The following is a 16,728-nucleotide window of genomic DNA, read 5'->3' as shown; positions in this document are numbered from 1 at the left end:
GGAAACATCCTCCATGTTGTTGGTTTTTGGGTTGAAAGCGTCTTCATGCTGACGCTGAACCGCTTTTCTTCTTCTTCTTCTTCTTCTCCTCCGTCTCAACCTGCCTGCTTTCCACCTTCATCTTCTAATCCGATAACGCTTCGTTAGAGGGATTTTCCTGCAGTTGCTGCTGCTTGTTATGAAGCTCTGCGTCTCGTTCAGGAGGAGGACGAACGCGAACATGAAACTGGCAGCGATATACATCATGATGATGATGCTGCTGATGAGTCATGAGGAGGCTGGAGCGTCGGCTCCTCAGGGCCACGGAGAAGGACTCGGCGGTTCCCTTTGTTCCGACATGCCGTCCTTGAGCCGAGGAGTTTCCACTTTCACTTCACTTCCTCTGCGGCTTCTGGTTCAAAGCCTCTGCTGCATGTGGCGCTGCCGCGTAAACAGACTCTAAAAACACATTTTCTGAACGAACAACCCACTCAAAGACTGTAAACGATACCACAATATACACATTCTGCATTTAAAACCAAAACTCAGAAAGTGGCAGTTTTAGCTTCAGTTTCTGCAAAAGAGAATCTGCTATGAAGAATTTCAGTCTTCCAGTTATCGACGTTGGAAGATTTTTTTAACCTGCAGAATCATCTTTTGCTTCAAATGATCAAACATTCACTCAGGACTGGACAACGAGTCAATGATGTATATCATGATAGAAATATACACTGACATCACTTTGTGATCAATATCAATAGATAATACATCTGATACAATATTCAATAATTTCACTCCGATCCAGAGCCACGCAGCATTCTGGGAGATGTGGGCAGAAAAAAGACTTTAGCCGCTAAACCTCTCACAGCTAGCTAAGCTCGGTGGGTGGAATCAACTAACTCACTCACTATCTGGTTACCTAGCAACAACCTGCTGGAGTTTCATGTTTCGCCATCGTGCCTCATAACTGCAAATAAACAAAACGATGTGAAGTGAAAACTGGATAAAACAGGAAACATCACGTTACAAAACTTTGTCGATATTTCACTAACGTCAAAAAAAACACAATTTTGCAATTGTGGTATTTGTATTGAAAAAGAAAAGCAATTAAAATTAGACATGATTACGCTTATGCTCACGCAATAAGTCATTCTAAAACTCTTACCACCTCCTGTCGTCTTCTTCATCGTTTCCACCAGTAGAAACATCCTGTTGTTGATCACATGACTCGTGTGATATGAAAAAACTGTTTCCACTGCGGTGATGGATGGATTTCAAAATGGCTGAAGAACCGCCTCATCCTACAGCAAGAACTTGTATTTAAAAAAGGTTTTTTGAAATTAGCGGGTTCTGTTAAGCAAATTTATTTTTGTAATTCCAATTTTCACTGTTTTATGGTGAAAGTTTGTTGATATTCCGCTAATGTTGAAAAAACACAATTTGCAGCGTTTGAATAAGTTTGCTCAGGCAATAAGTCATTAAAAACATCAGCCTCCTACCACTTCCTGTTGTCTTCTTTGATGTTTCCAGCAGTAGTAGCATCTGGTTGTTGATCATGTGACTTCTGTGATGCAAAAGAAGTGTTTCTGTTTCAGTTTTGCCAGATACACGAACCTCATCCTGGTCCAAAAACTTTATATCGAAAACCTGAGTTTGTTCAAATCAGTCAGTTTCGACAAAACAAATTTATTTTCATAATTCAAATTTACGCAATTTTTTATTCAGTGGAAACGCAGCTAGTGTTTCTGTTTGAAGCAAAGTTGTTGAATTGAAGGTAGATGAGGTCAGATACCAGCTGCGCCGGCCCGCCGGTTCAGCGCCCCATCAGCCGATGTCGCAGTTCAGCAACACAACCCTCCTCCTCTCTTCATCTTCCCTCACATCGTCTTCCTCCTGTGAAGTACGCAGCTTTGCAGACTCTCTCTCTCTCTCTCTCTCTCTCTCTGCCGGGCGAGCTTTCACTGGAAGACAGGGAGGAAGAGAAGGAGAGAGAGAGAGGAGGGGGGTACATGGCGATGGGGGGATGCGGAGAGAGAGATTTCTCTCTCTCCCTCTCTTCTTCGTGGCCATCACTGGGCCCCAGAAACAGGAGCGTGTGGTTCATTTACAGGTAGCGGCTGTTTCTCCATTCATTGGCTGGCTATGGATGTGAGGAGAGGACAATGGAGAGAGGGGAGAGGTAGATGCTGCTACTGAGAGGCCGTGCCTTTTTCAAAGCCAGACTAACGCGCTCTGTGTGTGTGTGTGTGTGTGTGTGTGTGAGAATCGCTTTGTTTTCCGACTCTCCCCCATGCATGTGCATGTCTGCGCTGGTGGACGCCGTCGCTGCTGCATGTTCGCTCCCGTCTCTTCCTGCTGTGTGTTTTCTGAAGCCTGGCGGCGTGTGTGTGTGTGTGCGCGTGTGTGTGTGTCAGCTCACATTGATGCATTTCAGTCAGACAGTGTGGGTGTATTTCATTCTCTCTGATTTTGTTCTGATTCACCTAAAATTCTCATTTATTCCTGTTTCTCTCTAAATCTGCAGCTTAAACATCAAAATTTGGATTAATTTGAAATATTAGTTGATTATTTTTCTTCACATTTCCATTCATCTATATATCTATATATATATATATTTATCTTCATCTATTTATGTCTGTTAAATGAAGGATGTGTTTTCTGTGGGAGTGTCTCACACTGAGTCTCTAACATCTGTCAGCTGCTTTACTTATTGAGCCCCCCTTTCTGCACCGTGTGTGTGTGGGGGTGTGTGTGCGCGTGTGTGTGTGCATTCAGCAGGTGAATGGTTAAAATGCCGTCTTTTCCCCCTCTCTGATTGTGAATTGGAGGGAGGATGACTCAGGAGGGAACGCAATAACTTCAGTTGCGCTTTTTTCCTGACGCTCGAGTTCAGCGGCTGAAAGAATAAAAAACATAAATCCTTTTTTTTCCGTGTGCGGCGTTCCTTTGATCGTCGGAGCGGGGAGGCATGATGGAGGACAGGGTGAGAGGAAAGGGACGGAGGTGTGAGGAGCAGATGGCTGGAAGGCGGCTGAGCGTTGGCGAAAGCCTCGACGGAGACGGCAGCAGAAACGGCCCTCGGTTGGGGGGAAAGCAGCCGGGCTGTTGAGTGTTAAAGTCGCGTCTTGGTGTCTGGATCTTCTGGACTCGGGATCCAAACTTTCTCTGCGTTCCTCCGCCCGAGCGCCGGGCAGCCGGCAGAGTTTGGTTGTGTTGTTGTTGCTCTGATAGCTCTGGTGGGCGTTTCAGACGCGGAGGCACAATGCAGCAGGACAGACGGAGAACCGAACAGAGGTTTAAAAATACTACATGCAGGAAAAATGAATGAAACTCTGGCATTAAAATGCTGCTGCGTTAAAACGGCAGGAAAATGCGACGCAAATCCAACTTTTCACCAGAAGAAAATCAAATTTGTTCCACTTCTGTATTGTCACCTTCCTAAAATAACGTCTTTTTTTTGCCTAAAGCGATATTTAAATTTTGTTTGGTTCTAAACCTCTTTTGGAAAGAAGGTGGTGATTAATTTTTTTATCACATTAGACTTTTTCAAATGGAAATGTTTCTTAAGATATGAATGCTGTTCCATACATTCAAACATTTGTTTCCTAAAAAGCAGTAATAGATTTAATCACCATTTTATCATTATCACAAAAGCATCACAATATATTGTGACACAATTTTAAGTTTTACCTACAAAATATTCCTTATTAGCCGCCTTTTGAAGGGACATTTTGATGTGAAGGTCTGTTAGATTTGAAGCAGTTACCTGCAGCAGATTTCAGATTAAACAACCTGCAGGCTGAAGGTGACGGCTGGTCCAAACTAAACCGAACTGAACTAAACCGAAATGAACCGAACTGAACCGAACTAAACCGAAATGAACCGAACTAAACTGAAATGAACCGAAACGAAACTAACTAAACCGAACCGAACTGAACTGAACTAAACCGAAAGGAACCGAAACGAAACTAACCGAACCGAACTAAACCGAACTGAACCAAACCGAACTGAACCAAACCAAACCAAACCAAACTAAACCGAACTAAACTAATCCAACAGACTTAAATTCCAAAACCAAAAAACATCAGAGGTTTATGTGAATGTCATCATGGAGGCTTTCTGTGTTCATTTACAGAAAGACAGAGGATTTTTGCAAATGGCGGGTTGGAGGCGGTGCACCACCTGGGATCTTCCTGTGTGCAACATGAATAAAAAACTGAACATCTAAAAGGTTCCTGGTCAGGCACAAAAAACAGTCCAAATCATTTCCCTCCGCTCCAGTTGATCAGTTACCAATCAATACATCAAGTTCAGTTTATTACTCAAAAAGGCTTAAAGGGGAGTATTATTTAAAAATAACTTTATTAATATTTTTCCATCGTGTTTTAATGTTTTTCCTTATCTAAAACTAACCTGAAGTGTTGCTCTGATTCTTTCATGCATGTTTGAGAAATCTTTTAGTCTCTATGGCAACCATAACATAGTTACTTGATTATGCTATAAAAAGTCACAATGTGTCTGGAAAATACATAACACTGCCCCTTTAAGACTTTTTGATAGGAGGTTTGAAAAACATCATTCACCTAAAAAAGCGTAATGACTTTTTTTAGAGCAGAGAGTTGTTCCTCTCTCATGTTAGCCATTAGCTTTAGCCTCTGTGAACAAATTGATCTAATATGGATACAAATGTAGGTTCTTTTCCCCATTAAGTCCGGTCGACCCGGTTCTACTGGAACCAGAACTCCACCATCTGCTCCACCTCCAGCTGCTGTGGTTCTGACCCAAACCAACCTGTTCCCCTCCTGGCCTGTGGGGGCGCTGCACCAAGAACCACTGAAGGAAACCACACAAAAACCTCTGAAGACACTGAGAGCAACTTCCTTCTTCACCAGATGGAAACAAGATGGAGGCGTCAGATTTTAGTGTTGGAGGATTTCTCTTTAGTCTGTGGCTGAAGACCAGGAGCCATTTCTGCTGCTAGCGCTAGGCTAACACGTTAGCTTTGGTTGTATTTACCCAGAATGCCCTGTGCTGTCGTTCACTTCCTGCTTTAAGAGTCCACTTGGCGTTCACATATCAAACAAACCAGAGTTCATTTCAACCGAACCCAGACCAAGGTTTGAAGGACCGGAGTTCGACTTTCTAGGCAAGCGGACTAACCAGGGCTGGTAGGAATGCTAGCTACTTGGCTAATAACTAAAATGGCGCACATGATGATCAGGCCTTCATCCTTCCTCCACACTGAGCCTTTTCATGATTTCTACAAACTTTATCCAGCTTCCTGCTTCCTGCTGGCGATAAAGGAACTGGAAACAATCTGAACCACTGCAGTGATTGTTTCTGCTGGATCCCGGTTCCGTTAATTTGGTTCCATTTTGACTGAGAAACACAGATGAAACTCCGGAGCGCTCTAACCGAGATGGACTGGACCGACATAGAGTCCAGCAGCGAGTCATAATTCGAGTCTTTGTGTGGCCGAGTCGAGTCCGTTCGCCCGGTGCCGCCTCCCAGTCCAGACATGCTGATGGACTAACGCAGGAAGCTCTAATCCAGCCTCACCACCTGTTTCTCTCCTGCCAACCCGGGTTGGTTTGTGCAGGCGGGGCCGGGATTACAGGCATGTCTGACTTCATCTCCTATATAATTTGAAGTGTCATGTATGACCAGCAGTCGGTGCAGCAGCATCCATGTAGAAGCTGCCGGAGGCGGTGAAAGCAGATGCAACAATTTAGGTGCATTTGGTTGTTTTCCGTGATCAGTGTGAGTGCAGATTTCCCTGATGTGCTCTTCCTCTGGCTCAGTGCTCGTCAGCTGCAGCTGGATCAGTCTGTGATCAGTCTGTGGTGTGGAAACTGCTCTCATTATGATGCTAACTGTACCCCAGCCATCTATCGCTCTGTAAACTAATGCCTCTTTTATGGCCCGCTCAACGAAACCTATCTGTCCGTCGCTGCAGGGGGGTATCATAATGCGACGCAGTGAAAAAAGTCACTGTTTGCATGTTATCTTTGTATTTTGTATGTTTTTCATTAGCATTTTTTAATTTTGCTCTCTTCCTCTGAATGCTCTTGATTCTCCACAGCGACTACATCATTAAGGAGAAGACAGTGCTCCTACAGAAGAAAGACAATGAAGGCTTCGGCTTTGTGCTCAGAGGAGCCAAAGGTAAACCTGCTCTGTAAACGCAGCGCGTGTCACACAGCGTTTGGTCTGATCTCTCCATATTTCTCCGTCCTTCTCCCCTCCAGCTCAGACTCCCATAGAGGAGTTCACGCCAACGCCAGCCTTCCCGGCGCTGCAGTACCTGGAGTCTGTTGATGAGGGGGGCGTGGCCTGGAGAGCGGGCCTGAGGATGGGGGACTTCCTCATCGAGGTAGAGCTGCTCACTACTCAGTGCTGGGAACGCTAGCTAAGTAGCTAATCCTAAAGCACTAATCATAAATATTAGTTCTGCCAATGCTAAAATGCTAATCCAGTATTAAACAGAAGCTAATGCTAAAGCACTAAATTCAACCAACATCAGAGGTTGGTAATGCTAACTATAAAGCTACCTGCGCTAACCTTAAAGCACTAACTATAAACATTGGTTGTGCTAATGCTACAACACTACATGAACATTGTATTTAGCAGTAGCTAATGGTAAAGCACTACATTTAGCCATGTTGTCACTCACAATTTGTGGATGGCAGTGCTAAATAAAAGGCTAGCTATGCTAACCTTAAAGCTAATCCTAAACATTAAGTTTTGCCAATGCTATTTCGCTAAACCAATACAGAAGCTAATGCTAAAGCACTAAATGAAATCACAATGACACCCCACATCAGTGATGGGTAATGCTAACTAGAAAGCTATCTGGGCTAATCTTAAAGCATTAATCATATGCATTTGTTCTGTTAACGCTACATGCTACACTAACATGGTATTTATCACATGCTAATGCTAAAGCGCTACACCAATGTGGTATTTAGCAGAAGCTAATTGTAAAATCAACCATGTTGATAACCAAAATCAGTCGTGGCACCAATGACTAAAACATTAACTATGCTAACCCTAAACCGCTAATCATAAACATGAGTTCTGCTAACGCTAACAGGCTACACCAACATGAAAAACCTCTTAAAATACAGTGAGCTAGTAAAAAGGTTTACAACAACAGGAACTGTGACCTTACCGTGTCTCCATGACAACCATCAGGTGCCATTTTGATGCTGAAGGTTTTCCAGAAGAACACTTAAACTGGAACCACGATTTGGTCAGATGAGACATGATTGGTCCGGTTTTATTTGTAGTCAAAGGAAACAGGAAGTGACAACTCCCAGAGACTCTGATCTGATTAAAAAGTATTATTAAAAATATATCTGGATGATTATTTCCAAAGAATGAATTTGTTTTCCTGCTTCAGGTTTATTTTCAGTCTGTGTCTTAGTTCATGTTTTCTACCTGTAGCCAAAGTCCTTCATCAGTTTGGCCTCAGCAGATCAAACAGAAAGTCTCTGCTGGTTTTCTTTTACCTTTTCAAAGTTCCTGTACGCCACACTTAAAAGGCACTTCTGAAATGCCAATTTTCAAACCTCTATTAAATCTGACACTTACTTCTAATTGATATGCAGGAGATTATGAGTCACTAATGTAGCTGCTCAAGCTTTAAGATAAGTCATTTACTTCAGTTTCTGACTCAACTGGCAGTAATTCTCCTTAAAACCTGTATGTTTGATTAAAAAGCCCTTTAGCTCAGCCTGTTTTAGATAAAAGAAAGCACCAAATTAGGCCCAAAGCTAATATGCTACAAAATGTGGTGTTTAGTGGAAGCTAATGCTAAAGCGCTCCTAAACAAGTAATCATAAACAACAGTTCCACCAATGTTAAAGTGCTGTACCAACATGGTATTTAGCAGAAGCTAATGCTAAAGCACTCCACCAACATGGTATTTAGCAGAAGCTAATGCTAAAGCTCTCCACCAACATGGTATTTAGCAGAAGCTAATGCTAAAGCACTCCACCAACATGGTATTTAGCAGAAGCTAATGCTAAAGCACTCCACCAACATGGTATTTAGCAGAAGCTAATGCTAAAGCACTCCACCAATGTGGTATTTAGCAGAAGCTAATGCTAAAGCACTCCACCAATGTGGTATTTAGCAGAAGCTAATGCTAAAGCACTCCACCAATGTGGTATTGAGTGGAAGCTAATGCTAAAGTTAAAAAAAGCGACCACCTGGTTCTTTGGGCCTCTCAGGTGAACGGCCAGAATGTGGTGAAGGTGGGTCACCGGCAGGTGGTCAACATGATCCGGCAGGGCGGCAACAGCCTCATGGTGAAGGTGGTGATGGTCGCTAGGAACCCGGAGCTGGAGGACACGGCTCGGAAGAAAGGTAGGTCAGATTTCCCCTGGAAAATGTAACTTTCCGTGTTGTGTTTGACTTACGGCGATGAATGTGACTCCATGTTTACGCCTGTTGAGACGTGGTTGCCATTGGAGACGGGTGTTTGTTTGGAAGAGGCCTAAACGTTAATGTTTGCATTTGGCCGCTTTCCTCCGGCAGCCCCGCAGCAGTCGAAACGACTGACCCCTCCTGCCATCGCCCTGCGCTCAAAGTCGATGACATCAGAGCTGGAAGACATGGGTGAGACGGATTCTCAGTTCAGCTACACACATCCAGACCAGGGGTGTCCAAGGTGTGGCGCAGGGGCCAATTGTGGCGATAAATTTAATGCGATAAACGACAACATTGTTGTTTTGAGAGTTATAATTATATAATTATAACGGTAAGGATGGAAGAACAGATTCTCAAAGATAAATAAACTTTAATTTCTAACATTTAACACCAGAACTGGAAGACATTTTAAATATCAAAAGTAAATAAACAAAATGTCCTTCAAAAAAATGTCCAGTTGAGACCAAAACACCAGACTGAAACTTTTATCATCCAGTTTTCGTTCAAATGGAAATGATTGATCTCATTTTAATTTATTATGTTATTAATTGATTTATTGATTATTGTAACCGGCCCGCCTCCAGCTGTAGCTCAACAATGATGCAATTCTGTATATGAAAAAATATTTGTACAAAATATTTGTCTTTTAATAACAAAACTTTCCTAATAAGTAGAATCACATCTATCAGAGATTTTAACTGAAAATCTGCTTTAATTTATTTTATTAATTAAACCAATTAATGTCTCATTTGTTCATTTAATTCTTAATTTTTTCAACTTAGTCTAAAATAATTTGAAAACTAGACTTTTCTACAGGAAATGTTCATTTTTAAGATTTTGTCTAAAATGATTAACATCCCTTTTCTACAAAAAACAAAATAAATGCAGCTGCGTCTCGGAGGCGGGGCTACGTCCACCCAGGCGTTTTAACAGCTGAATGGTTGCCATGGAGATTTAAGGATTTTTCAAACATGCATGGAAGAATCAAAGCAACGCTCCAGATTTGTTTTTGATGAGGAAAAAACATTAAAACACGAAGGAAAGATTTTTTTTTTAAAAGTCAATTTTATCCTTTAAGAATCATGAGACTTAAAACTGATGTGCAAAGAAGCCGAGTCAGTAAGGAAGGAAGACTGTACAAGGTTTTGACTTGAATGTTTGAATAAAAATACACACCACTTATTTTTTATTTGTAAAAAATAAAGAATTAAAGGCATGTCTTTCCAAGTAAATTACCTTTAAGAGGCAGAAATATGAGCAGCAGCAGAGCTTTCCAGCAAAGTTCAGGTTGAGGTTTTTAACAGTCTGCTGACTCATTTACACTTTGAATTCGACCCGTGAAGAAGAAAGGCGATAATTAAACAGTGAGGTTAATGGATAGAAAAGCAGTCAGATGTTGTGTGACGACGTGTTTTATTCCTACTGTCACAATAAAACCTTTTTTATTTCTTTTTTTACCCAAATGTGCCGCCTGCAGTGGAGAAAGGTGGGATCAGTGTGTGGTTATGATCATGTGTGTCTCCATCACCATCATCACACCAGCATTCACCATGTCATACGTCTAAGTATGAATTTCACTCCTCATCTGATTATTCTGCGATCCTCCCAGTCGTATCTAATCTGTGTTTTTATCTTCTGCAGCCGCCGCCTCGCCCTGGAAGAAGAAAGCAGGTGAAGATCAGATCTTATCGCCAGGCTGAGTTTAATTAAAACTGGTTCTGATTGATCTGCTGTTTTTGCTCCATCGTTTGCAGAGTATGAACCCTCTCAGGGTCCAGATAAGAAGAGGACAGTTTATCAGATGGCGCTAAGTAAGAGCAGGAGTTTCTGAGCTGGAGGGTCAAGAGTGTCCTCCACCTTCATCATCTTCATCCTCTCTGTACTGCTGCAGATAAGCTGGATGAAATCTTGGCTGCTGCTCAGCACACCATCACATCCGACAGCCAAGGTCAGAGAGGTCACGGGGGCAAGAGGGACCGGAGCAAGAGCATCGTTCCCAACGTTCCCACTGTTCCCAACGAGGTACAGGCAGGGAATAATCCCAGACGCTGCGGTTCCACTAACCATAAGACTGGATTTATTAAAATAAATGATCTCAAAGCTGCAGTATGTTGACATTGTCACCATGGTGTGTATGGTATGAGACAGAAGGTCTGTCTTCTCCCAGTGCTAAGCAGAAACAACCAATCAGAGGAAGGAGGCGGGTCTTAGCGCTGCCAATCACAGTCTCTCCCCCACTGCTCTCTGCTACGCTGCAGCTAGCATAGCGTGTGGTGAATGCTTACAGTTAGTTAGCATAGTCACCAATGATGACAAATGAATGGTTTTTCTGAAACTGCTGCTTGCTGCTAAATAACATATTTAGCAGCGCATACATGAGATTAATTGACAGCGCTAAGCCCTGCCTCCTGACTCTGATTGGTTGTTTTTGGTGCATTTCTCCTCTGGGAAGAGGTGGAGGATATCGATCTTTTCACAGATTATCTGTCCCATAGTAAAATATCAACACTGTTACAGATTTAACAAACGTAAAAATTGCTGCTTTATTGGAAACACGGCCATTTAAAGAAAAAACATACATTAAGATTAGGTGGTTTTTTGGCTTAATTCAAGTTAATGTATTTTGGAAAACTGCAATGGAGACACTTTTTTCGCATCACAAGTCACATGATCAACAACCGGATGTTACTACTGGTGGAAACGTCAAAGAGGACAACAGGAAGTGGGAGGAGGATGATGGTGCTGCTCGATTTTTAATGACTTTTCTTGTGAACAAACATACGATTTTAATTGCATTTCCTATTTAATGGAAATATCGCACGCTATTGCAAAATTGTGTTTTTTTTACATTAGCAGAAAATAGACAAAGATTTGCAATGGAAACGCAGCCAGTGTCTGAATTTCTGAATGATTTAATTGAATTGCAAATCTTCTGTCCCAGCTAGTTCAAGATGTAGCTCATATATCAGGAAGTGAGTAATGCTGATAAAAAGGAAGCCTTGCTGTGAAGCCCTTAGTGCTCTTTGGAAAGGCTGACTGACATCAGGCCACCCACATGAAAATACACAGTTTGAGTCAGGAGGTGTCTCTTCATGTACAGACCAGGACAAATCTACTGGCACCTCTTTAAACATGTAAAAAAAAAAAAGCATTAAAATATTTATTTTTCTGGCAAATGTACAATTTTCCAGTAAAAATAATGTACCTTTAAGTCCAGTACATATGTTTTTTAGAGGTTGGGAGATTTTATGTTAATAAATTTTAGCTTTTAACATGAAAACTTGGAGGAAGAAAAACAAGTTTGTTATTTTCCATGTCTTTATAAAAGAGACAATTTTTTATAATATTATAGAACTGCAGTATTTTTACATAGATAATAGTACCTACTACAGACTCCCCCTAGAGGCCTGGAGGACTTCTGTTTGCAGTGTTTCATATTTACAGTTTTTGTCAGTTAAAGTTTTGTTCCTCCTCTATTAAATGTGGTGGACATAATTTCTGTTTCATTTGTGTTTGTGTGTTTTGGTGTTGCAGCTCGGTTACGGTAGAATGTGATATTCCATACCACCCAAACACATTTTAATGCAGTTTTCTGTCTGCTTTTCTTTCTAAAATGTGCTGAAACGCACCAAAGCAGCCGTATGAGCAGCCGTCATCCGTGAGTCTGATGCAGACTGGGCAAGGATTTGGCTACAACCAGGCCCATTTTCAACCTGGCCATGGACCTCAGCATGCAGTCATGATGCGCCAGAAATCCATCGGTAACCACACATGTCATCAACAGATTTCTGTAGGTTTCTTTTTCTGGCTGTAACTCTGTGTTTTGGGGCGTTAGGTGTGACGGAAGAAGAAAGGCAGTACCTCCACCCACCTGCTATGAAGCTAGCTCGCAGTCTTTCAGTGCCAGGACCAGAAGACATCCCACCGCCCCCCAACACGTCTGCTCCAGAGCCACCTTTATCCGCAGGTCCTTATACTGGTAGAGGGCCTGCTATGCCAATCCCCCCTGTATCTCAAGCCCACTACCAGTTCCACTCACAGCCAGCCCATCCTACGCAGGCTGCCTGGGAGAGGGGAGGACCTGGTGGGATGAACCAGCAGGTCATGGTTCCCACCCTCCGCAGGCAGTCCGACGGACTCTGCATAAGAGAGCCAGAGGCGCCTCGGAGAGGTGGCGGCAAGATGGGAGGGCTGAGGAGAGGATACAGCAGTGCCACACCACCAACAAGTGCAAAGCCAAAGCCTCAACAGGTGCAGCATCCTGTGCAACTCACCAGCCGGGAGCAAGGTGGAGGAGCCGGAAGGGGAGTAGCGAGGCGTGGAGGTCGTGGAGCTCTGATCAAGCAGTCAAAGGTGGAAGACGGGCTGAGACAACATAGGGGCAAAGGAGGTGCTACCAAAGAGAAGAGTTCTATCCCCATCCCTACCATCATCGTCAAAGCGCCGTCCACCAGCAGTAGTGGCCGAAGCAGCCAGGGTAGCAGCATAGAAGCAGATCCGTCTCAGGATGTGGAGGACCAAACCTCTGGGAACGCAGCTCCAGATAACTCCAGCACAAGCCTACCTTCACCACTGACCCCCACACCGCCTCAGCCGACTACACCCAACTCCTTGCCTTCGAGTGTCGCACCCGCCATCTCTTCTCAGCAAAACCTGGAAAAATTGGACTATACCTCAACATTTGGCACAGCATTTAGTGGAGGAGGAACACGCAGGGACAGGGAGCGATTAAGAGACATGAGAAGAAAGAGCGCTTCCTTCTACCAGTCGTCAGAGGAAGACATCCAAGGAGAGGCAGGTGGTGGAGAAGGAGGAGGGACACTTGAGACCCAAGTTCAGCCTCTGCAAGGCTCAAAAATGGAGGTACCCACCCCTCGACTTCGGCCTTCCAAGTCTATAGATGAAGGCATGTTTTCTGGAGACAACTTCATGAACTATTCCAGCAGCATGCCCCCAGCCTTTGGCCTTCCAGAGTACTCCTCACCTGTCCTTGGCCAGGATGGGCAGCCCAAGTCAGCCCCCTCAGTGTATGGCAGCCAGCCTGCTACAACTTTTATCCATCCACTAACAGGGAAAGTGCTTGACCCCTCGTCCCCACTTGGCCTGGCACTGGCTGCGAGAGAACGAGCTCTGAAAGACGACCGCAGGACGCGTCGAGATGACAGGCACTTTGGCCGGCAGATGTCCACAGTTGGATCCTTCCCTACACCAATTCAGACCCCAACACCTTCGCTGTTTGCAACCCCGACGCAATCGGCATATACTTCTCCGGTGTCCCTTCACCTCGGATCCCCATCCGCCACCGCCTCCCCTGCGTCTTTGAGCCGGCCGCAGTCACCAAGGATTTTACGTTTAGGAGGTGGAGGAGGAGGAGGTGGGGAGAGGATGGAGAGAGAAAGAGATGGAGGGCCTAAAGAGGGTCTTAGAGTTCGTTTCTCTGAGGACAGAAACAGCCAGTTTTCAGGCCAGTACTACCCACAGAGCAGCAGAGAGAGAGAGAAGGAGATGTACGAAAGCAAACATGCTCAGGCTGTTCAACCTCCTCCCCCGCCAGCTCAACCTGCCCCCCGTAGACCATCCTACTTGCAGATGGAAAACGTTCCCAACACAAGCTATATTCCACAGTACACTGTCCCCACAGCTCCATCACAGACTAACGACGCAATGGGAGAAGCAAGAGCCGGGGCGGGCGGCCTGGGACTGATGGTTCTCCCTCCTCCTGCTCCCTCAGTAGACGTAGATGAGGAGTTTGTTTTTGCAGATCCTTTGCCCCCTCCGCTACAATTTGCTAACGGAAAGAATGAGAGAGCAATGGAGTTCTCTCAGCATCATCAACGCCAGAGTCAACACCCTGCTCCTGCTGCCCCACCTCCACCACCCCCTCCTCCGTCTCCTAAGCCCTCAAATGCTCCCCAACAGTCTTCACAAGGTGGCGACTCTGCCGCCTCAAGCCTCACCTCCTATGACAGCGAAGTGGCCAACCTCACGCAGTCTGCACTTTCTCCATCGTATCCGTCCCCGCAAATATTTGCACCGTCGTCCAACACCACCACCACCTCAGTGGCTGCTGCATCACTACACAGACCCCAGCCCATGTCACATGCCCATCCTTATTATGGCAGCACCAATGACCCGTTGGTTGGGGTTCAGACGCCAGCCCAGGACAGAGGCACAGCTGCCCTTACCACCACCATGACCTACGCAACAACAACAATGACAGCCACTGCTGCTGCCACAACCACAACAGCCTCTCCTGCTTCCTCCGACTACAGCATGGCTGGGCCCAAAGTAGGCCTTAGCACAGGGAGTAAAGGAACCGATCCCACTCATTCCAGTACTATGATTCCCAAGAGTGGAGACTGGCAGGACACAGTGGTAGATTCTGGCATTGAGGAGCTGGACAGTCATAGCAGTAGTGACCATCATCTAGAAATGCTGGGACTTGGTGGCTTGAGAGGAGAAAAAATTGGACTTGGAGGTGATGGACGAGGAGGGGAGGGAGAGAAAGTCAACGAACATCAGGATCCCTGCACAATCTACCGGGGAGGGCAACCGTTTGATGTGCACACCTCCAAAATGGCAAACCCCGTCTTTCCAAAGATGACGCATTACAAGGAAATGGAAGGGAGAGGCCCGCCTATAGCGTTACGCAGGCAGAACAGCACCAACCCGGCTCCTTTGCAGTTGCAGAGACAAAGCCACCCTGAAGATGCCGGTTTGGAGAGAACTCTTGTTGATGACAGAAAGCATAAGCAGAGTCGGGCCAGAATGGAAGATGGCTTTAGCTCCGCGCTGGCGGCCTGTCTGGAGAGGCCCATGGAGCCTCGGTCAGTGGTCTGGGGTGACATCGCTGAACACAAACAAGAAGGAGTCCAGCATGGCGGTATGGTGTTGGAGGGTCGCAGGCTTCACTCGCCTTTTTCCGGTGTGAAAGCCAGCATCATCAACGAGTTAAGTTCCAAACTGCAACAGATGAGTAGCATGAAGAGTATGGATGACTGGAGTCACGTTCCTAAGTCCCCCTCCATGCATAGGTTCGTTTGTTTTGATCAACTTCTCTGTAAAGTTCCTCTAACAAGCATGGCAACTTCCTAGTAGCATTTTAAAGGGAACTGCAACTATTTAAACATGTCTGCCTTAACCTAAAACTTGCTTGTGATGCAAAAAAAATAATTATTTCAAAATTTTCTATTGGTTATATTTTCACCTAGGCTAGTCACCATTTTTTTTCACCTGTGCAATGCATGCTGGGCCTTTGACATGGCAGGAGGACGTGAGACTAAACATAAAACACAGAGCAGACGTGGTGAAAGCTAACATTATACCCACAAAACGTCTGGATTGAGACGAACTGCCTCAAAATTCTTAGATATTTATTAAAACAAGCTAATGTGATCGGCTTGTGATTTACTGTTTACTATACTAGGTAGAGCTAATGTCATATGTTTGCTAGAGCTAATACCATAAACAGAAGCTAAGACCATTAGTAACCCAAGTTGCGCTTCAGCATGTTTGGTCAGTGGTTTTATCGCTGTATGCTGTGTACAATGGCTGCTGGAAAAGTGTTTGGTTGTTGACTTACCATCCACAAACCACTTGCTGCATTCCGGTTGGTTGTGCAGATGGCTCTACTTCTGCTTTTGAAAGATGTATGATTACATAATTGAGCTTCTGTTTGCAGCCATTTTCACATGTAAGTGTAAACATTGAGTTGGGGGGGCGTGGCCAACAGCAGCTCATTTGAATTTAAAATGATAGAGGCCCTAAAACAGCTCATTCTGAACTGGGCAGACTAAAATCTCATGTGAACATGTTTTGTGTAGCCCATTCAGATCCCAACCTGTTCAAGGAGGCATAATGGGTCACCTTCAATGGAAGTGAACAAAGTCATTCAGTCCATGTTAGCCAAACTTCCAAATATCGAGCAACACCAGTCAAAGCAAGAAGACTGTTTAGGACATATTACTGCTGGCAAAGACTTCGTTGAGCTCGACACTGCTCTCTTCGCAGTTTGGAATGGTTGTTTAAAGAACACGCCTCCTTCACGATGCAGATGGTGCATTTCACACGTCACGGCCAAACGTTAGCAATCAGGTAGAATCAGATTCAATTGTTGAAAATTTGAACAGATTCAAAGCCTCCAGAGAGCAAACGTTTCTCAATAGTCAAGAGTCCAGACCCTGTGGATGAAGCAAAGCCAAGAACAAGGAACTGGTTTTTACCAGGCTAGATAACCAACAAATCCCTCTGCTGTGAGTAAAGGCAGCCTGGATCAGACAGTGTTTCAGTTTCACTTAAAGCTAGGTAGTAAGAACC

At 44.5% G+C, this 16,728-nt stretch overlaps 1 protein-coding gene and 1 long non-coding RNA gene across 11 annotated transcripts in view; one reads left to right on the top strand and one right to left on the bottom strand.

The window, feature by feature from the left end:
- Positions 1-16,728, top strand: part of LOC114157694 (SH3 and multiple ankyrin repeat domains protein 1-like) — a 54,236-nt gene that overhangs the window by 32,302 nt on the left and 5,206 nt on the right. For all 10 annotated transcript variants that reach the window (XR_003598234.1, XR_003598228.1, XM_028038882.1 and 7 more), the window contains 10 exons: positions 6,062-6,144; positions 6,228-6,352; positions 8,214-8,349; positions 8,521-8,601; positions 9,890-9,898; positions 10,054-10,083; positions 10,167-10,223; positions 10,304-10,434; positions 12,047-12,173; positions 12,248-15,446. Coding sequence is in view for 8 of the 10 variants with exons in the window: in XM_028038882.1 (XP_027894683.1) it covers positions 6,062-6,144; positions 6,228-6,352; positions 8,214-8,349; positions 8,521-8,601; positions 9,890-9,898; positions 10,054-10,083; positions 10,167-10,223; positions 10,304-10,434; positions 12,047-12,173; positions 12,248-15,446 (3,978 nt within the window). In the remaining 2 variants the exon portion in view is untranslated. The remainder of the gene's footprint in view (positions 1-6,061; positions 6,145-6,227; positions 6,353-8,213; positions 8,350-8,520; positions 8,602-9,889; positions 9,899-10,053; positions 10,084-10,166; positions 10,224-10,303; positions 10,435-12,046; positions 12,174-12,247; positions 15,447-16,728) is intronic.
- Positions 1,443-1,982, bottom strand: LOC114157752 (uncharacterized). Its single transcript, XR_003598257.1, has 2 exons — positions 1,772-1,982; positions 1,443-1,543 (listed from the first exon to the last, which is right to left on the bottom strand). It is a non-coding gene; the product is annotated as an uncharacterized LOC114157752 (long non-coding RNA).

The sequence above is a fragment of the Xiphophorus couchianus genome, chromosome 2 (genome assembly GCF_001444195.1).
Source record: "Xiphophorus couchianus chromosome 2, X_couchianus-1.0, whole genome shotgun sequence".
Classification (NCBI taxonomy): Eukaryota; Metazoa; Chordata; class Actinopteri; order Cyprinodontiformes; family Poeciliidae; genus Xiphophorus; species Xiphophorus couchianus.
Note: the sequence above shows the minus strand (reverse complement) of the source record. Positions and strands in the feature narration are given on the sequence as shown.